General features: G+C 36.4%; 1 protein-coding gene across 1 annotated transcript; it reads left to right on the top strand.

Moving 5' to 3' along the window:
* The first annotated feature begins 266 nt into the window (after positions 1 to 266).
* LOC134825143 (polypeptide N-acetylgalactosaminyltransferase 2-like) lies at positions 267 to 21524 on the top strand. The gene is made up of 7 exons (XM_063837284.1): positions 267 to 1185; positions 1527 to 1665; positions 11886 to 12040; positions 12562 to 12730; positions 19356 to 19506; positions 19818 to 19924; positions 20384 to 21524. Exons 1-7 carry the CDS (start codon positions 330 to 332, stop codon positions 20532 to 20534), a joined length of 1728 nt encoding a protein of 575 aa, XP_063693354.1. The 5' UTR covers positions 267 to 329; the 3' UTR covers positions 20535 to 21524.
* The last annotated feature ends 1993 nt before the right edge of the window (positions 21525 to 23517 follow it).

Here is a 23517-nt window from a genome sequence, read left to right as displayed (position 1 = left end):
TTGCTGTGTAAATTTGATTCTCATTCTAATTCTAATTCTAATAACTGGTTGGACACTGCACAATTGTCCAATTATCTGTCACATTAAAAGTGTGCATTCACATTTGCCTTTAAATCACTTGAGTTCTTTAATAAGTTAAAATTCAATTTAATCTGATATCTTCAGTGAGCATAAATTTAGCTGCAATATATTGTCGGTGCAGTAAATCGTAGTTTTTCTAACAATAGTATTTGTCAAATTATGGAGCTAGATTTTAAGTTGAACTGTTTCAGCAGCAATGATAGGCTTGTGATGATACAAGGATTGTTTTAGCACATTGAAAGGAGAACATGAAAACAGTTGCGAAACTATTCCTAGTTGGAATCTCAGCATGTCTAGTTATAATATATGTGGTGACAATGCCAGCTACAGACAGCATACTCATCACCCTTAGACCTACTCCTGAGCCCAAAACAGACTTTATCTTCCCTAACCCTCTAGATGATGGGGATGTTGGTCATTTAGATGACAATCACATAGCTGTAGAGACTAAGCTTCAAACTGAGGAGGATATTTATCATGATCCTTACCTTAATGTCAAATATAGAGTAGACACATCAGTTGTCGATAGTTTTAATGTCAAAGAGTACATTGACAATGCAGCTCATGATGCTGACCCAATGAAGCTCAATTCATTTGATCAAAATCGTAGTGATAATATCGGGGCTTTCCGTTTTATCTCTGATTCTCGGCATTGGACATGTCTGAACCATAAAGAAGATTGGAGTAATTTACCTGCTACTAGTGTCATCATGACATTTTATAATGAGGCTCGATCTGCTCTGTTGAGATCAGTTACTTCAGTCTTAAAAAGGACACCTCCCCACTTGTTAGCAGATATTATATTAGTTGATGATTGTAGTGATGATCTGGATCTCGGAAGGTTACTCAGAGGACTTGACCCGAAAATTAAAGTCTTACGAAACATTGAACGTCAAGGTTTGGTAAGATCTCGTATTTATGGTGCTCTAAATGCAGCTGGTCCTATTCTAACCTTTTTAGACTCTCATATTGAATGTAATGTGGACTGGATAGAACCTCTACTTTATCAGCTGACTCAAAAACCTCGTGGTATTGTTAGTCCTATCATTGATCCAATAAAAGCAGAAGATTTGACGTATAAAGTGGCAAGCAGCAATATTAAAGGTGAGTGTTCTTTAAATCATTTTGAATTAGCAAGTTCAGTTGTATTTTTAAAAACCACCATCTTCTCTTGTATTCCTATTGATAATATCGATATTCAATTTAGTTGTCGTATGTTCTGGTCACATGTGTTGCTGTTATTCAATAGCTTGATAGAACAGCAAATTTAGTCAGAAATTTAAACTAAATTTAAGCCCTTACAAAGTTAAATCAACAGCTTTATGTAATCCTGAATAATAATTATTCATGATAATAATTATCATTATTCAATTGTTCATTTGATAAACTAATATACGATTGATAACAGTTGATCTATACCCGTTATTTGTCTCAATCCCAACTAGGTGGTTTTACTTGGGCCCTTCATTTCACATGGGTGCAACTTACCGCGAAGGAGATGGAGGGAAGACATGAATCAGATCCTATCGTCACACCAATGATTGCTGGTGGCCTCTTTTCTATCGAAAAGGAATGGTTCTTTGAGTAAGTTATTAAGTACTACCTGCCACTTCTATAATACACAATTATTTATCTTATTATTCATCAATTATAGCCTACCAAAAATAAAAACAAAATTTTAAATTTTAAAACGAACTTGAAAAAACCTTGTTCTCAATTTCTGACCCTTTTTCTACACGTCATTAAACATAATAACATTTCTTACAAAACTTACCCTTAGTTTGACCTTATGTTTCAGTTAATACTAAAACATAATATGTAACAAGGAAAAGCTCCTTTACATATATCCATTATCCAGTATATGTTGTCACAATCATGCAACGTCATTGCAAAATTGTGAGTTTAATTCTTGATATATGCTTTGCTTACCATGTTTTACCATGTGTTACCACTCTGCTACAGGATTTAGAAACAAAAATGAAAACATAAAGCAATAAAACTATTGGGTATACTCTACCCATATTGTAAGCTTAAAGATGTCCATATTGCCCAGTTATGGAGACACCTTTAAGTTACAAACCAAAAGCTTTCTAAATCCATTGGAATGTCAATGATAGAAGCTTTCAGCAGAACCAAATGACTCTGTCAAGTAAATCTAGGGGAATAAAAACACTCTTCTAATTTCTCTTATAATTAAAATGAACGTACCCCAGGGTTTCATACATATAGCACTCAGTAAGCAATAGTCTTTCAGACAGGTCACTGAGCAAGAGGGCATCGTTCCATCAGACTCCACTCCAGCCGGTTGGTACCACCAAGGAGTGTAGAACAGACAGTCCGTCATTGTGTAGCCGTCATCACACTTGAGACTGCCACTTTTACCTTTATCCACTCTGTGTCTGTTTTTGAGTACGACTTGGAACATTTGACTATTCTTCCGACAGGTTGCCTGACTCTGAAAGTTGTTGTTTATAAACATTTGGGAATAATAACAAATAAAAGCTGTCTCAGTACATATCAGTAGAAGCTATTCTAATTCTTAATGTTTTAGTGTAAATGATAGAATAAGGGGTGCAGATTGTTAGGCCCAACAGTCCACTAGATTTGCACTAGGGTTTGCACATCTTAAGAGAAAACTTATTGCTGTCTCACCTTAACTCCTGTACCACGTCTTGCTACTGCAACACAGCCACCATCCTCAAAGTAAAGCCCATCTGAGATGCGGGAGATGCTACCCTCTGCTAACTTGCAACCAATCATGGTGTATCCATCAGGGCATGTAGCAGTTGTTTTAGCATCATCGTTAGCTGCACTTAAAGGGCTGATGAATGTTTCTATGTCATCTCCACAGACAAGTTGGGGTTCTAAGATGCTAAGTATGAGCAAGTTCAGACAAGGTCTGAAGTTCAGACAAGTTCTGAGGGTGCTTTTCATCTTTTGGGAAGATCGTCAGAGATCTACTTGATAATCTGCATACATTCGATATTTCACTGAACGTTATAGCGGTAATGTTATAGCGGTAAATGGGATTAAACGGTTAATGAAAGTTGTGATTATTGAATCTCCGTTAAAGCACATGGCTTTCATCAGTGCATACAGTAAATCGTGGTTTTACTATTATTATATAAACGTAATTAAATCAAAGATTTACTACTACTAGCATCAGCTGTTTGACTACGGCAGGAGCAGCAAATCCAAACTGAATACAACCATTTACTGAGAGAGCAAGGCAGCGGCTTGGGAAGGAGCGTGTGCATCTATTAAGATAAGCGCTATTCGAACACTGACCATTAAGGATCATTGTTTTAGCACCATTAAGGGTCATTGTCTTAGGACCATTATGAGCATTATGGTGATTAAGATAAGAACGGAGTCTATAAATACAATGGTATTTCTGTCGGTCTGTGGATGGGTGGAACCACTAGAGCTGTATGGGAGAGCAGGAACTAGGAGTTTACAGGAGCTCCTACTAAGAATTCAAAGATTTACTACTACTAGCATCAGCTGTTTGACTACGGCAGGAGCAGCAAATCCAAACTGTGTACAACCATTTACTGAGCGAGCAAGGCAGCGGCTTGGGAAGGAGCGTGTGCGTTTATTAAGAGCTATTGTTTTAGCACCATTAGGGATCATTGTGTTCGGACCGTTATGGTGATTAGGAAAAAAACGGAGTCTATAAATACAATGGTATTTCTGCCGGTCTAGGGATGGGTGGAGCCACTAGAGCTGTATGTGAGAGCAGGAACTATGAGTTTACAGGAGCTCCTACTAAGAAATACTGAGAGGTACTGGTCAGCACCCCCTGAAGGTTAGAGAGATGAATAATGAGCAGTCTGTAGGTAGGTAGATAGGTGAGCTGTGTGCTGTACTGTAAATTAATAAAATATAGTTAGAATTGAGGTTGTATGTGTAGGAGTGAATAATTACTGACAGTAGTCATTGTACCATAACATTATTAAAGAACTCCCCTGATATCTTTTGATTATATTGAAACACGGGTACTAACTCTGCTAAACTGAAAAAATTCTGAAACTTAGGTGAATAAGTGTACAACGTGCTAAACCGAAGTTCAGACTGACCAGTGAAAATGGGCGAGCGTACCAAGTGTCATTTTAATTAGATGTTTTAGTCTGTGATTTATTATTGAAGCTTGTAATTACAATAACTAATGCTCCTGTAAATACTTTAATTAATTGTTTGTTCCGTTATTCTTTTTCCTTCCTCTTTTCCTTGTCATCCCCTTTAGTTTTAAGATTCTTGCTATAAATGGCTACAGCTAACACTATTAATGCTAAGTACCAAACAACAAGGTGGGAGGTGGATCGTTGGTATACCGTTAAATCGATTTAAAACACCGCAGTTCCAGTCGCAAGCCTGGGACCACTACTAGCATTGTCACAACATCTACAAAGCTGCCATATAGCCCGACTGACAATTTTCTCGACTGACTGACAATGTTTCTTCTTTTCCCCATTTAGAATACAAAGATTAGTACATTTTAGCTTATGATTAATATTATATTTTTACCTATAGTTTACCTAGATTGCTTAAAGTTTAAACTGATCTGGAAATCAACGTATCATTACACTCTTAATTCCATTTAAAGTTACCATAAACTTATTAACGATGTTCCCTAAAACATCATGTAATAAGTTTATGGCTGGCGGAAAAGTTTTTCAAATGTTATTCAAATGATAATATCATCAATAGAGAAATGTTGCCATAAAAGGATTTGAGGAATATTTAGTAATGTACGGAGGGCAGTTACGGAATGTAAAAGTTATGTACATACCACATTTTACACATGTTGGTGTTGTTGTCCACTGTCCATTAGACTGGCACGTGACCTCGTGTTCACCAATTAGAACGTAGTGTTTAGGTTTGAAGCAGGTTGCGATGACAACAGTGTCCTTAACACGGACAATGGTCGAGAGGTGAGTGTTACCAAGGTTTAGTTCATCACATTGTACCACTGAAATTGTGAAATGTCTGAATTTGTTGGTACTTGAGGCAAACAAGTGGCAATGTGGGCACATTTCACAAATAGTTACACTGTGTGGTGAGATGAAGTAGTTGGTAGCGTAAAAAGAAAGAGAATCTTAAACTCCAAGTTTAGCAGTTGATATAACCAGCTTCTCACTCACCAGGGCAAGCTTGAGTGTTACATTCCTTTTCCTCCTCGTCCTCTCCAGCACATTCCTTTCCTCCGTTAGCTGGTGCTGGGTTGGAACATTGTCTAGATCTTTGTTGGGTACCATCTTCACACTCTTCAGAGCAGTCTGACCAACCACCAAACTCACTCCATCCACCGTCAATTGGACAATCTTGTGTGTTGCAATCCTGGTGTTCTGATTCCTCTCCTTGGCATTCAGCTCCTTTATATTGAGGTGCAGGGTTAGTACAGGTTCTGTCTCTCTTCTTTGTTCCTCCACCGCACTCTTTAGAGCATTGTGACCAAACACCAAACTCACTCCATCCACCGTCAACAGCTGGAGTTATTATATTCACACAACGGATTTGATTGTACGCTACTTAGTCTAAACTGTAAACTTAATTAAACTCTTAGTTTATAAGTTGCAATACTAACAGATTTATGGAGACTGGAGTAATTATTAAAAGTAACCTGCAGTCTGCACCGAGAGGGGATTACGTTTCAACTTACCAATATTGGTCATCGTGCATATAGCACTTAGGAAGCATTCTCTGGTTAAACAGGTCACTGTGCAGGAGGGCACCCTTCCATCAGATTCCACTCCAGTTGGTTGGGACCACCAAGCAGTGTAGAACAGACAGTCCGTCATTGTGTAGCCGTCATCACACTTGAGACTGCCAGTTTTACCTTTATCCACTCTGTGTCTGTTTTTGAGTACGACTTGGAACATTTGACTGTTCTTCCGACAGGTTGCCTGACTCTGAAAGTTGTTCTTTATCAAAATTTGGGAATAATAACAAATAAAACCTGTCTCAGTACATATCAGTAGAAGCTATTCTTATTCTAACTTTCTAAATGTTTTAGTGTTGATGATAGAATAAGGGGTGCATATTGTTAGGCCCAACAGTCCACTAGAGTTGCACTAGGGTTTGCACATCTTAAGAGAAAACTTATTGCTGTCTCACCTGAACCCCTTTAGCACCTTTTGCTAATGCAGCACATCCACCATCCTCAAAGTAAAGCCCATCTGAGATGCGGTAGGTGCTACCCTCTGCTAACTTGCAACCAATCATGGTGTATCCATCAGAGCATTTAGCAGTTGTTCGAGCATCATTTTCAGCTGCACTTAAAGGGCTGATGGCTGTTTCTATGTCATCTCCACAGACAAGTTGGGGTACTAAGATGCTAAGTATGAGCAAATTCAGACAAGTTCTGAAGTTCAGACAAGTTCTGAGGGTGCTTTTCATCTTTTCGGAAGAGCGTCAGAGATCTACTTGATAATCTGCATACATACGATATTTCACTGAATGTTATAACGGTAAGGTTCGTTATCGGTAAATGGGATTAAACGGTTAATGAAAGTTGTGATTATTGAATCTCAGTTAAAGCACATGGCTTTCATCAGTGCGTACAGTAAATCGTGGTTTTACTATTATTATATAAACGTAATTAATTCAAAGATTTACTACTACTAGCATCAGCTGTTTGACTACGGTAGGAGCAGCAAATCCAAACTGAATACAACCATTTACTCAGTGAGCAAGGCAGCGGCTAGGGAAGGAGCGTGTGTGTCTATTCATATGAGTGTTTTTCAAACACTGACCATTAGGGTTATTGTCTTAGGACCATTAGGCATCATTGTGTTCGGCCAGAGGGGGGGGGGGTAAGGGGTCAAAAAATTCTACCAAAATATTATTTTCTAAATCGATTTAATTTTTGATGACAAAAACATTGCTGCTATTCACATATTTGTAGCTGATTAACTTTATTTTATAATTGAGGTTAACCGATTTTCACAAAATTGACTATACAACATTGAGGTTAATAAAATTGAGGTTCATATTTTATTACACGCCATAATTTTTTGTTATTTCGGTCAGCAAATGTAAACTCTAAATTTTAGGTTCATAATTATCAGAAAAAGTAATATCCAAACGTGATTAAATGAGGTTAACCTCTTCTTTTAGATATATCGAGAATAGATCAAATGATAGAGTTATTATTTTCATCGTAAGTTTACGGTATACAAATTTCTAAATAGATGACGTGTTGATTGACTTTCTTTTATCTTGAGAAAATGAAAAAAATGAGGTTAACCATCACATTTTGGTACCGTAGGGAATATACATACGATTCTTACCTATGTAATGTACCACAATATCGAAGTGAGGTATCTATTGGTATCACAATGCCTACAACTATAATCACGTGACAAAGGTGATTTGAACTGACCATATTTTAGTAGAAGATTTTACCCGTAAATGGCTAAAAAATGAGGTTAACCTCTCATTTTTTGAATATCTGACCAGTCAATTACATGTTAACCTCAAAAACGTAATCGTTATACTGTACAAATGTTTTACTACATACATAGTAACATATTGATAAACCAATCCCAGTGTTATATGGTCTAAAGCGAGGTTAACAACCAAATTCTAAGCAGTTAGTGTTTACAGGAAGTCTTGGTTAACCTCATTTTTTACAATACAAGGACATTAACTACTGAAAGTGGCTAAAATCATTTAGGAGACGGCCAGGTCTGATCAAGCAAACGTTATTAAGTGTATAAAAAGTCCTAACTAACGAACTGTGATACATTCCAGTGAATATTCAAAATTTTGAAAACACTAAATTGCATCTATCTCAAAACACATTTTTTGACCTTTCGATTCCTTAGTTGAGAAAACCGGCCACTCCCTGATATTGAGATTTGGTACAGTGGTTCCTTGGACAACTATCTAGATATCTGGTGCAGCGATTTTTTTTATTTGACTCGTTTCTCGAATTATGAGGTTAACCAATTAAATTTTCCGAATTTTTGACATGGTTAACCTCATAATTTGAGAACAGAGTCAAATAAAAAAAATCGCTGCACCAGATGTGAGGATAATTGTCCAAGGAACCACTGTACCAAATCTCAAGATCAGGGATTGGCCGGTTTTCTCAACTAAGGAATCGAAAGGTCAAAAAAGTAACAGCCGTTTAAAGTTCCAGTTTAACATGTAATTACAGGTAAACCTCAAAATTGAGCGCGCGATATCTCAGAAGCGCAAGGTCAGATTTTGATCCGGTTTTTTTCTTTTTGTTCGTCTCCAGTAGCTATTATCAAATATGCAAAAACTACAAAAGTGCCATTTACCCCCCCCTCTGGCCTTATGGTGATTAAGATAAGAACGTAGTCTACAAAGCTATAAATACAATGGTATTTCTGCCGGTCTAGGGATGGGTGGAGCCACTAGAGCTGTATGTGAGAGCAGGAACTAGGAGTTTACAGGAGCTCCTACTAAGAAATACTGAGAGGTACTGGTCAGCACATCCTGAAGGTTAGAGAGATGAATAATGAGCAGTCTGTAGGTAGATAAGTGAACTGTGTGCTGTACTGTAAATTAATAAAATATAGTTAGAATTGAGGTTGTATTTGTAGGAGTGAATAGTTACTGACAGTAGTCATTGTACTTTGCATAAACTGATCTGGGAATCAACGAATCATTACACTCGTAATTCAATTTAAAGTTACCATAAACTTATTAATGATGTTCCCTAAAACATCATGTAATAAGTTTATGGCTGGCGGATAAGTTTTTCAAATGTTATTCAAATGATAATATCATCAATAGAGAAATTTCACCATAAAAGGATTTGAGGAATATTTAGTAATGTACGGAGGGCAGTTACGGAATGCAAAAGTTATGTACATACCACATTTTACACATGTTGGTGTTGTTGTCCACTGTCCATTAGACTGGCACGTGACCTCTTGTTCTCCAATTAGAACGTAGTGTTTAGGTTTGAAGCAGGTTACTATGACAACAGTGTCCTTAACACGGACAATGGTCGAGAGGTGGGTGTTACCAAGGTTTAGTTCATCACATTGTACCACTGAAATTGTGAAATGTCTGAATTTGTTGGTACTTGGGGCAAACAAGTGGCAATGTGGGCACATTGTACAAATAGTTAAGTGACTGTGTGGTGAGATGAAGTAGTTAGTAGCGTAAAAAGACCAAACTGACCAAACACCAAACTCACTCCATCCACCGTCAACAGCTGGAGTTATTACATTTGATATTCACATTTAAACTGATTTGATTGTATGATACTAAACTACTATTATTATATACTAGTATTAACTTAATTAAACTCTTCTAGTTTATAAGTTGCAATAATAATTATAGGTCAATGAAATAGGTTACGTTAACTCTAAAAGGTAAATGCTGACCGAAAGGGAATAACGTTTAACAACTTACCAATAATGGTCATCGTGCATATTAGCACTTAGGAAGCATTCTTTGGTTGAACAGGTCACAGAGCTCCTTTACATATATATTATATATCCTTATGTTGTCATCATGCAACGTCATTGCAAAATTGTGAGTTTAATTCTTGATAGATGCTTTGCTTACCATGTTTTACCATGTGTTACCACTCTGCTACAGGATTTAGAAACAAAAATGAAAACAAACATTTCTGGTCCCCTGCTACACGGCATGTAAACAGGGATTGGCTAGTTAGAGGCGGTCCGTGTAGGCCTTACACTGTGCTTTCAGCAATACTCATAAAGCAATAAAACTATTGGGTATGCTCTACCCATATTGTAAGCTTAAAGATGTCCATATTGCCCAGTAATGTAGACACCTTTAAGTTACAAACCAAAAGCTTTCTAAATCCATCGGAATGTTAATGATAGAAACTTTCAGCAGAACCAAGTAAATCTAGGGGGACTAAAATCACTATTAAAATCGCAATTTCTCTTCTAATTAAAATGAACGTACCCCAGGGTTTCATGCATATAGCACTCAGAAAGCAATAGTCTTTCAGACAGGTCACTGAGCAGGAGGGCATCGTTCCATCAGACTCTACTCCTTCTGGTTGTTACCACCATATAGAGTAGAACAGACAGTCCGTCATTGTGTAGCCGTCATCACACTTGAGACTGTCTGTTTCATCTCTGGCCACTTGGTGTTTATTTTTGAGTAGGACTTGGAACATTCGACTGTTCTTCCGACAAGTTGCCTGACTCTGAAATATAAGGCTGCCTCAGTAACGGTCGGTGGAGGTATTTAAATTCTAAATATTACAGTGTACGTGATAATATTTAGAACACGTTTTTCTTCTTATACCATCATACTTATGACTAGTGACTAGTGACTACCTTACCTTAACTCCTGTACCACCTCTTGCTACTGCAACACAGCCACCATCCTCAAAGTAAAGCCCATCGGAGATGCTGTAGGTGCTACCATCTGCTAACTTGCAACCAATCATGGTGTATCCATCAGGGCATTTAGCAGTTGTTGGAGCATCATTTGCAGCTGCACTTAAAGGGCTGATGACTGTTTTTATGTCATCTCCACAGACAAGTTGGGATTCTAAAAGGATGAGCAGCAGAATTATCCTCATCTTTGCTCGTCGAAATGAATCCAGGAATTAGGAAAACTTTCGAAATCCCTGTGCTATCTATTGAAATATTGCTTTAATAGTCACAGAAGTCAAATACAAAATATTTTATAAATTAATAAGCCTGTGAAGTCAAGTTACTTTGTTTAAAAACACAGCCAAGTTTTCTGTAAAGTCTTTAAAGATGAATTTTCTTGCTTTATGAGTAATTCTTTTTGTCTTAAACGGATAAAATTCCGTTTTAAAAATTACAAGCTAATCAGTTCGGCAAAGCACTGGAAATTCACTTCTAAATTGAGCGGTAGGATCACAAAACATGTCCATCTCATACCTTAGCAGTGTTAGTCACTAGGAATAGGAGGGAAGCCAAGGGCTATTTTGGGGTATTATGGGGAATGCCTAAGTGGAGTTTTGAAATCCCCCATTATACCCCAAAGTACTCAAAAATACCCCTTGGCTTCCCCCAGCAATAAAAGCAGCTGCATTAAGAGACGGTTAAAACAAGTATCTGCACAACAAGTGGACGTGGTGTTAACTGTTAAGGGGAGGCGTGGCTAGTTGAACGTGTTGTTATTCGCGTGCTAAGGATTTAATGCTACTGTGTGCCCACTGCCCAGTAGGCAGCTCATGATCTTACTCAGTTACTCTGTATTATATTGTCACTTCCTTAACCAAGTTAACAACCACAAGATCTTAGTTCTCTAGACATCTTCAAGTGCTCTGCTCATTTTCTTTACCCAGTAGACCCCCGCCGCTTATGATCTTAGTTTTATTTTAGAATGCCCTGCTCATTTTCCTAAAGCTCTAGCTCTGAATTCCGTGTGGCCTACAATATGGCGCTAACTTTACGTGTCTGCATTATTCAGATTCTCGCGTAAAATATGGCTAAGTAGACGAAAGAAGTGAGCATACGTCCTGCTCATCGTCCCAAAATAAGGCCCCCAAAACAAGGCCTCTCTCCAACAATTTTAAACAGTTTCTGTCTAATACGTGTACTCAATGGAGCTTCTAACACTGATGATATTTAGCAGACAGAGATGCCGAATACTGGTATATTTATCTCTGTGCAGCTATCATGAACAATCAACAACTGCTCTAGGATGATCAGTGCAGTGGTGAATCAACCATAATTATAATGGATTTTAGCGACTTTGTCAGTACTAGCAAAAGAAATCAAATGTACTAGATAACGAATTAAGCTTCTCTCTCGGCTCCCCCATTAACTGCTAATTAATTAAACTAACATACAATCACCCAGGTCAGGAGGGTACGACATGAACATGGATATTTGGGGCGGTGAGAACTTTGAGATTAGTTTCAAGAACTGGATGTGTGGGGGTTATCTGTACATTCTGCCCTGTTCAAGAGTCGGGCATATCTTTAGGAAGAAACATCCTTATACCTTCCCTGATGGTAAGGAGGGAACGAAAAGTGTGACAGAAAGACAAAGACAAAACTTACCATACTGACAGAAAGACAGACTCTTAAACTGACAGAAAGAAACCTGATACTTGTGCTTTAAAGAAAAACAGGCTGGGCTGCAGATAAAATGATGTACACGAAAAGAGGGACAAACAGACACGCTGACATACAAACTGAACCTGACATTTTAAATGACACAGATCATTTGCATTTTATTTGAACCGAAGAAACTGCACATTGACTCACTATAATAGGGCTCTCCGGCTCTTAGCAGCGCACAGAATTGTAAGAGCAATGACTTGTATTTCAAACATGGTCAAATGATGACTTACTTTTATATTCTGCCATTTCAAATGTAATAATATTTTGCCAGCTGTTATTACTACTGTATAATGCAGGGCGCATCTTCTTTTCTAAAGCTTTTTCTGAAGCTATCCTACCTGGGGTTTAGCAGAATCTAACCACACAAAAACTAAACTAGTAGCTGAGACTAACTATAACTATCCTACCAGGTAACGGTAAGACGTACAGTAAGAACACTAAACTAGTAGCTGAGATCTGGATGGATGATTACAAGGAGTTGTTCTACCACAACAGAGCGAGTGCTAGGTACTCTGAGATAGGAGATACCAGCCCCAGACTTGCACTCAGGGAGAAACTCAAGTGCAACAACTTTCAGTGGTTAGTTTGTCTGTTTTGGTTTTGGTTTTGGTTTTGGATTTGGTTTAGGGAGCAAACTTGCCACATAGGTCCAGGATCGAGATCAAAGCATACAGGGTGGCCCAGAGTAAATTACCACCCTTTGTCCCTTTATACAGGACAATTAGGCCTAGTGCTAGGATATGGGGCACACTCAACTACCTCCCCTGTATCTAACCACTTCCTGTACAGTTAATTTATTTACTATACATTTATTTGGGTAAAATATTGAATAAACAGTCAAACATCTGTTTACCGCGCCTTCATTCACGAGTTCCTCAATTAACCGAGAATGTGCCTTCCTTCTAGCGGCCCTGTTAATGGCAGTAGTTTGTTCAAACTTTTATAATAATTTAATTGGGAATGGTTAGTATAGTAATAAAAGAAGCAGAAAGAAGCACAGTTTGTTTACTTTACATCTTACAGTTCTATTATAACTGTTAGATGTTTAGCTAAAGAATTGGGTAACTACCAGTAACAATAACGATATAAATACCATAAAGTGCACTGTAATGCCACTAATTATACCCTATTAAAGTATTAACGTGTACTGTATCCAGGGCGCTTAGTTTACAAGAATTTCAGCTATTTCCGTGTTAGCATACTATCGTAATATATCTATAGTTTAAAAAGGTTTTATGCTAATTGCTAACAGGATCAATTTCTGGTTTATTTAATCCTGCATACCATAAGTGGATCATTAAATGATTTATTATGTTTCAATTATGTATTGCTGTGTAAAATCTGGTTATATTCTATTCCGCCCACAAAACGTCAACGTGCTGTTCGAATTTAAATTTCATTGCACGATCCATCATGTCTAATTATTATTTGATCCTGTAAAGTTACTAGTCGTTTGATCATTCTACATTGTTAACATTGTTGGCATTGTCGACATTGTTAACTATAGAAACTCAGTACAGCATATATTTCTGAGAGGATATTCCTTAAAAGTCGCACTTAGAAGGTAATATTAGAGAGGGACGTGTAAAATAATCGCATATACTAATTACAATTAATTATACTAATTATAATTAATTATGATTAACAAAGCAACAGCTCGGAAATATTTACTTGAAGAGGTACACACTTCCCCAGTGTTACCTCCTTATCTGATACAACCGTTAAATACGGTTAGTCAAGTAAACAATGTGACACTTTTCTCATGATAAATAATACTTACTGTCTTATATATAGCCTCATTCCATTATATTATCTTCTGTGTAATCTTTAATAAGTAAGCACAGTAAGTGCACCAAATGTCCAAATTTTATAAATTATTTGAACAAATTAAGAGATATGATTTGCGATATTTTGCTCGCCACAAAACCTGATCGATTTTTAGTTTTAAACTAAAACGATGAAAAAAGAATAATGACAGACAGAACGTTTCCATGTATATCAGATTTCTTTATTTGCATTTTCTTGTATATATTGGCCTGTAATATATTTATACAGTGTAACCTAAATCGGGAGATTCTAGGATTGTTCCGCCTCTTAAATCTTAGTGCCATTTAAAAGGATTACTAACTTTGAACTTATATCTTAGTGCATGCGTAACTTAATACATATATATGTGCTACTAAAACTTATACTTTCTTACTGTTAAAGACAAAGGCACCGGCCTAAATAAAATGATGAGCTGTAAATATACGTCACAAACACCATGTTTACCGACAGAGTGACCTGTACAGTGTACAACACTGTAGTACATTCTATTGTACAATTCTTCTGCAGGCCTATCTTGTACAATATAATATTACTTTCATGGTTAATAGTCGGCCGAAAGGAACCAATACTCTAGTGGCTTAAAACTTGCGGCTTAAAGCTCTCAACTACTAATTATAATTATAATTCCCAGTTCAAACAATAATTCACCATGGCTTTTCGAAATTCTGGTATTATATACTTGACTAGCCCCTTTATAATATGAACCTGAATTCAGGGTATTATAAAGATAACAGCGGACAGCCCTTGGCGAAGGTTGACGGTACCTCAAATATTCATGTTTCTCTCAAAGGAGCGAGTTCATGCGTACAAAATCCAGGCAATTTCGTTTAAAATATAATTGTCTTTTCCCAGTGAATGATTTATAATGTCGATAACACTGTTATCTTGATTTATGACTTACATTTACAGCGCAGTGCGTAATATTAATTTTAGTCTGAAAAATGAAAACTTAACAGAGACTGTGCCCCAGCTGATTTTTGGTTCAGCTGATTTTTGGTTTATGCCCTGATTGCTCCTATCTTGGATCCCCAACTGTGTATTGACAGATTAATAAATCATACATGAACTAGGAAGCCCGTGGTCACAGAGAGAAGCTAATAGTATTCTTTGATAGTAAGTTTTTATCGCATCAAACAATATCCATCACAACCGATGATACTGCCGATTGAAATGTTGCTCGCACTAAACACAACGTAATATGACAATAAAATCGATAAATTTGCACGTGGGCGGTCGTACAGACAGACATACAAAGATAATCTTTCGAATTATAATTAAGACAAGTATTTCAAATTTATCAATAATAAGAAAAAACTAAGCATGCGGTGTTTACACGGCTGTAATTTACATGTAACACATGTTGACAATTATGTTTGTTGAGCCCATTCCTCTGTCCTCATTAGCCAAAAGATGAATTGCATCATCTTTTGCATAATAGTATGTTTAGGCTTTTAGGGAATGTTTTATTTTGGCGGTCAAATAAGCCAACAACATTTTTTATCAAATGAATCAGTAGTAATTTTATTCCTTCGGTTTTGTTTCTTATTTTGACCGCTTCTTTTGCGCAGAAGGCGAAAGCTCTAACTGTTTTAATGGTTAGACCTAAAAGCCAGCGTTTGATGCGCTCCATGATAACTCTATCCATTGATTTACACCAACAAATGGATTGATATCCTGATTAAGCTCAAGTTTAGTTTTATTCCTGCGCTTTCGTTTCTTCTTTAACCATTTTCTTTCCTTTCGAGTTAGGTCCTCACTTTTCATTTCTTTTTGTTTCTTCTTTGACCGTTTTCTTTCCTTTCGAGTTAGGTCCTCACTTTTAATTTCTTTTTGTTTCTTCTTTGACCGTTTTCTTTCCTTTCGAGTTAGGTCCTCACTTTTCATTTTTTTCGTGGACTTTGGTTTTTTGTCATTTTTCTCGTTCTCTTTTGTTCTGTCTCCTTCCAGCTTACAAATAAAATGTTCGTCTTCAAAAATTATGACGTAATCTTTGAATTTCATCCGAACACATTCCTCACACTTTTTAAGGAATTTTCCCAAAAACACGAGGTGTCTGCCTTTACCCATATCCCGCGTGGTCTCGAGATCCAGGGGAACCTTCCTTCCACACATAGTCGCACTGAAGTCAGAACGCTTTGGCATCACATCATTTGACTTAGGAAAATCTTCAAAATATTCGTATATCCTTCCGAGCTTGACATATCTTGCATTGAATGTGATATAAAACTTTGTTAATCCAACGTGTATTTCGATGTTGTAGAACTGCAGAAAAGGAGGGTCATTGTTGTGGCAAAAGACAGCAGCGGCTTGGTTTCTGGAACAGGGCATATGAGTTTCCGTCAGTTCCGAGCATGTGTCAGCAATTGAAATATTATCGGTCGCGTTTAGCATCTGTGTGCCTAGGGTGGTATTTGTAGAATGTTTGCCTAGGTAGTTATGTGCCTGCCCAGGATGGTTTGCGATACTAACTGCACGGAAACAGTGGAACCTCCTGGAATCATATTGAACAATTCCGTTTACGCGAAGTCCCCATTCTAATTCATTCTCAGTCTTCCCATTCAATATATCCCAAAAAGCAAGTTGGCGACTTTATAAACTTATGGAGGTTCTACGACCAGTTTCAAACCCGTGCAATTGACATAGAGCAATGGCGGTGCGATCATTAAATTCGTCATCGCATATGGGTTGATAACCGCTGCTGATCACCATGAGGGCACTCCGCTCGTCACGTTCCATCAAATGCATCCGAAGATTTTCTATCTTCGTAGAAGACTTATCGTTTTTGGATAGTTCCCCGGGATCGTATTTTATGTATACATTTTTTAAAGGAGGTTCTAAGGTCTCTACGTCTCTGTCTGCCCTTGAAACTTTGCTGGGGACACTTCTTAGACAATCGCAGGACTCATCATATTGAGGAGAATATGTGAACTTAAATGTATTTGGGTAACGTTTTTCTTGGTTACTAACATTATAAGGACGACTTTCCACACGATTAACATAATCAACCATTCTTTCATCGTTATCATTATCCACTGCCTCTTTCCATCTGGACGGCTTTTCCCGCCTTTTGTTTCCTTCTATGTTCACGGGCAGAAAAATCAATAAAAGCACTGAAATTAATTTCCAGTATCTACCTCGCAACATCCCACTATCTGAGTTGGAGAATATTTTGCAATCGTCCGGAATGCAACACAAGAGCACAAGTATCTAGCAAAGGAATCAAACTAGTTAAAAGTTAAATTCAACTTGAACTCGGATAACAAGCAACGATTTATTTTCCATCAGGATATCGGGCTTCAGGGCTTGTTCTCAAGCGAACATGGCTACCTGATCAAATGAATCTGACTAAAAGCTCGCGTCATAAAGACTGTTATTTGAATGCGATGAAAATATTTAAAGTCCACAAATGGGTCTAAATGGAGGGTAAGTCAGTAGACTTGTAACTTAAGATAATGGATGAAGTTGTATATAATTAGAAAGCCCGTGGTAAGGTCACTGGGAAGAAGGTAATAGTATTCTTTGGTAGTCAGTTTTTACTGCATCAAAAAATATCCGTCACAACCGAAGATACAGCCAATGAAATGTAGCTCGCACTGAACACAACGCAATTACTACAAAGTCGATCAAAATGTCGCTCGCAAATCTTTGCACGTGCACGTGCGCGTTCAACACCGTTACCATGGTTACTATGCAACCTTTGTTTTTTTTACCTAATTTGCACGTGGGCGGTCGTACATACATTATACAGACAGAAATAATCTTTCGAATTATAATATTGTTATGTAAGTGATGTAACATAATATTATCCTGATTTATGGGTCTGTACAGAGTTTCTCCGCGATATATTATGCAACCACGTATTGCTGCTACTACCTTACTACCTCAATTGAATGTTTAATTTGGTTAAGTTTTGAAAATTGAACTGCTCTTTAACGAAGTTTCCACACAAGGATCTGTGAAATACAAGGCTTGAAAATGTGAAATATGAGCAGGTTTAGTAATGTAGGTTTCCTGATACTTTCTTCTTCCAAATTTAATGTGTTTTAAAAATTAAAATTATGATTTTTATAATGGACTTTAAATAATGTTACTGGTTTAATAAAAACTATTTTAACTGAAATTCTAAAAGAACTTAACTCATTTTAAGAGAAGTGTAAACCATTTGCCACGTGTTTCTTCATAGTTACCAACAGGTGCGCTGTATTGTTATACTATTGAACTACATTAAACTGCTCACACGTTGTGCCACGTGTGTTACATGGTAGAGCTATATTTTAGAGGTACATTAAAGGTGTTATCTTTGTAAAGCTTGCCTTCCTGAGAGTTATACCTTGTTAGAATGCCCTACTACTCTACTAGTTGCTGTAAATGATTTAAAGATGAATCTAGGATATTTTATGAAGAATTGCATGCTAAAAGGAATTTGTTATCATCATTATCATTGTAAAGTGTCTGATGAGGCGAACAAGAGTAATCATAATGATTATATATGTGGTTTTATCCATATTTAGCATTCGAAGAATTTTATTAATTTGAACTAGTGCTGTTGGGCCTAATCTGAAATGTCTGATTCATCAACTTTATGAAGTTATAATTTAAATTATTTGTTTATTTTTATGAACATTTTTGATGATCTTTGTAACATTGTGTTTTTATTTGATTGATTTATTGTTAAAGGGTCCTTCTTTTATAGAATAGACGAAAAATGTAAGGTCGATTATAGGGCTATTTTTCGTACAATAGGTCGAGGAATATAATATGTGGACAGTTGTTGAGGAATATAATATGTGGGCAGTTGTTTGCCCACATATTCTGTATAAAAGATCATAGAATTAACTCTAAAGAAATTTGCATATACATTTTAGAGTATGTAATAGGTAAATCTATCAAAAGGCTTTTGCAATTTAGAATCAATAAAATTCTTATTAGTTCGTTTAATTTTGGTCTAAACATTACAATTTTAAAGTTGCTTTGGTAGGACACTTTAACCAATACGCACTAAGGTTACATTCTTTAAATTTAGCAATCTTGTCGGCTTTGTGTTGCCACACCATTTGTACAATAGCAATTGGCAATTTTTAAAGGTGCCAATCCCTTTTAAAGTCTAGGGTTTGCCAGCTTGCGCTTGTTTTAAATAGCGAAATCCAGTCTACGTGTCTCAAAATAACTATATTTGGAGCGCGCGAATACAAATTTGTGATAAGGTTCGCGCGCAGAGTTTGAAAATTTGCATATTATATTATATAATGATTAGTACAGTATATATTATACTCAGCTAGTAGTATATATTATACTCAGCTCAGCTCACTGCGCTTAATAGAAATTCAGCTCCGATGCGGTAAATCACGTACGATAAATTAATGGCAGTAACTCCCAGGTACCTGGATAACATATACCCAGAATTGGAGATCCCTGAACACAACGATGTAACGATTTCCTTCAATGATTGGTGCTTGGATAGTTTCGGAAAGACAGACAACGAGGTTGGACTGTACAAGTGTCACGGTAAAGGTGGCAACCAGAGCTGGGTGAGTTTAACTTATATTTAGTTCCGACAAAGTTTACTCAATAATATGTGTAGTGTGTGTTGAAACTGTAATCAGGTTAAGATCCGCTTGTGTTTGGTGATCAGTGAGACCTCTTAATTTGATGTGATTTTTTGAACATACCCTGTGGCACCTTCATGTAATTAATGTTATTAGATGTTTTTCATTGAGATAACTTCCTTAGTTCCTGACAGAAGTCTAAACGAATCTGTTGACTTATAATCCGATATGGTCCTCAATGTGATATCCATGGTGGATGACTAACTTTCCCTGATTTAACCCCTGATTTTCAGCAAATAAACAAGTCTAAGAACTGGGTTACACAAGAGGATGTATGTTTGACGGTTAGAAACAAGATCCTTGTAATGCACCGCTGTCAGACCGGAAACATGCACCAACAGTAAGTTTACATTCCACATTCTTTCAAAGTTACATATTTTACATTTTACATCATGCAAAGTAACCAACTTTAGGAACTGCGACCCTCTTAGGGATCTTTCACATATTATTACGTAAGACAAATTTCTGCCATTTTTATCCCTTCCCCTCTGCAACCATGGCTTTTCGTAGAAATAACAAGGTTTTCTAAATCCACTCTGCTTAGTTGGCTTACGTAACATATGAACAATCCCTCCGGGAAATTCTAAATTCTGTTACAGATTCCTAATGTGGGGAATATTTATATATTCTCTCATATAGATACTGTGATGATGTGATGTCATTTTAATTTACTTTAATTTACTTTAATGACACTTCCTACGTACTTATAAACCCTATTTTAATATAATATCCTACTTTAGTGTGGTATTATTTAATATTAATATTTTTTGCAAGAGATTGTAAACCCTCTCCTCACCAGGTTCGAGATGGATGAGGACTCGAATACTCTCTACAACTCATACGGTGACATTTGTGTTAACGTCCTAAACTTCAAATCTAGAGTTGTTGGAGTCGGAGCCTGCAATAAAGATGGTGTGCTGACCACCAAATGGAAGATTGCTAAAGTCTAGACTCTAGCCTCCCTGTAGAAGAACTGTTTTTATCAGTACTTGTAGTGAAGACTTGAAGTAAGATGGGTTGCAATCACTAACTAGTAGCTTATAGCTAAATTAAGGTGTAGTTATTTATTGTCCAGTAGTAGAGGGTGCTCCGTAGCAAATAAGCGTGTGTTTAAGGTGATCAGGTGGTAAGTTCTAGCCATGAACCATTCCTGCTTTTGCTTGGTTAATATTCGTGTCTTTATTTACACCTTATGTATTTAATTTAAGCTTATCGGGACGCTTATTTAATGATAAATGGGCTAGTCTAAAAGTGTATTGGTTGAAAATATGACAGCTCCTTTTAAAAATAAAATCCTGTACCCTTAAATGTTAACATCGTAAGTCCGTCACAATTTTCTAAAAGTGAGCTCATTAAAGCAATAATAATGCCCTAACCTTGCTTGAAATACCGTGGAAAAACCAAAAATCTTGATCCAAATCTTTTCCTTGCTTCTAAAGCAAATGCTCCGGAGTCTGTTAGCTTAGAATTTTTAAATTAAGCATTTTGAAAAATTTAACAAATCTCCTTCTCCAAAATTTTACAGGCTAGCCCTCTCAAAAACACGGTTTATTGAAGCTGGATAAAAGCTATATAGCTATATAAATATATCTAAATAATTCGGGTAAATCAGATTAAACGTTTTATAACATATTATTGGTAGGAAGAGTTTTCTCTTTTCGAAGTTTTGAATGATTTGATTTTGTCACTTTCACCCTCACTTCACATCATTAATATGCACATTTTACATTGTATACATTATACATATACATTATACAAGTTATAATCTTATAAACTCACAGTTTGTATCATACTTGTATCTTATGTAATTGTCAAATGTGTGTTTATACATTATACAAGAGTTTGTACTGTTCACCATTTATAAACTCACACAGTAATTGCTCATTTTATTCTTCATATAAATTGCAGAGGTTATACGGGGTAATTAAGTAATTAAGTAATTAGGTAATCAATTAAATGATTAAGCATTTTATTTTGCCATGTTTGCTTTAATTAATGTAAGTGACCAATCAATGGGTAAATGTATAAATAAAGTCAAGTTTTGTGGAAGTTTTGCCTGTTCGTCCAGTTAAAAGTTTTGTCTTAGCTCATTAAATTCTTAACATTAATCACGGTTTCGATTTTCCCACAATAAACGTTAACGACGTGTTATTATAAATTTAATATTTTTTTTTCAAGGCCGATATTTTAATACTTTCGATCTTTAAGCCAAGGAGGGGAATTTGTACGATATTAATTTTGATTTTTTCTGTAAGCAATCTTGGATCTAGCAATGAATCGCTTAGATATAATTAAATATAATTTACTATGAAATTTACAGTTTCTAATTAAAATTAAGTGCCTTCTTTGTAAATACGAATCTCAATTACAATGACGGAGTGATTTTCTGAAATTGTAACTTCTCTTAAAATTAAGTGTTACAAAATATTACAACTGCTGAAATTACTTTGAATAAAATTCTTAATACTGCTAATTTAAAATATAAAACTGCAGCAACTATCCATGGTCTGAGTTTATTAAACCGGACAAAAATAGCACTGAATTAAAATAAACATAAAACTAACTTTAACTGATTACATTTTAACTGACAACACTAATAAGCATAAGTAATCAAGTCTGTACATAATTAATGTTAATCACGATCGGTATGCATATTGCTAATGCCCGCGAATACGAAATCTGGTTAGTAATCCCGTTATTCCTCTAGTTTTATTTGAGTTTGAGATAAGAACCAGTCGCCAATTTGCTCTGAATACCCTTTCTGGGCTGGATTTGTGGTATTGAGTTATGAGTAGGGACGATTACCGTTGATAAGTCTTACCGAGTAATAAGTAATTGCACGTGTCACAGTGTTGTTACCATTTCTGCTACTTCTATCTTTCTACCTAAACCTGCGCTGACGCATTTGAAGTGACCAAAGTACTAGTATCATCTTCTGTTGAAATGGAAGTACTACATTCTGTACTCTCCTCCTCCTCCTCTGGTATAGTCTCTATTATACTCCCTCCTTCCTCCGCTCCAACTATTTCATCTCCTGTTAATTTTGAGCATTCTTCTGCTAATTCCTCATCGGATAAACAGCTTGACCCGTTTTCGAGGTCCACTAATCCTGCCAATGCATTCTCAAGTATTATTTCTTTTTTCTTCTCCTTTTTCTTCTTTTTATATTTTATGAGAACGTGGTGATGAAAACATGTGTACCACCCAAAAATAATGGAGAGGACGACGAATATTTCCAAACTCCATTCTCCTATAAAATCAATGATGGCGGGATAAATTTCTTGTGATATTTCTTCCCAAATTCCTTTTATCTTCTCCCAAATTTCTTTTAACTTCTCCAAAGCATATTTCACGAACTTCTTAACCAGTCTTTTGATTTTGACCCATAGTTCTTCAAAGAAGTTCTTGATGATGGAATAAGTTTTGTAAATAAACTTAATGATAACCCCGAGATGATGGAATGCCCCTGTGAGCGCTTTGTAATATAAATTATAGAAGAACTCTGCACCACCATCATCCTCTTCCTCTTCCTCTACTTCCTCTTCTTCCTCCACTTCCTCTTCTTCCTCCACTTCCTCTTCTTCCTCCTCTTCCTCTTCTTCTTCGGACTCTACATCAGATTCAGTCTGTCTTGATTCATCAGAACTAGGATCGTCCAACTCAGGATTATTACCAATATCGTTCGACTCAGAACCGTCTGATTCATGAGTATCATTGGCTTCTGGGTCATCTGAATCAACAGTTTCAGACCTTGTTATTCTATAAACGTCTTTGGGCGAGTCTATTCCTCCTGCTTCTATAATGTACCTAGAAGGGTGAATAAAAGTATACCGCAGATATTCTTATCTTATTTAAGTTATTAAAAACTGTTTTTGTTAACCATACTCGATAATTTCGCACAAATGACAAAAATAGTTCAAAAATTCAAATTTA

This window comes from Bolinopsis microptera, chromosome 13 (genome assembly GCF_026151205.1).
Source record: "Bolinopsis microptera isolate Bmic1 chromosome 13, MBARI_Bmic_1.0, whole genome shotgun sequence".
NCBI lineage: Eukaryota > Metazoa > Ctenophora > Tentaculata > Lobata > Bolinopsidae > Bolinopsis > Bolinopsis microptera.
Note: the sequence above shows the minus strand (reverse complement) of the source record. Positions and strands in the feature narration are given on the sequence as shown.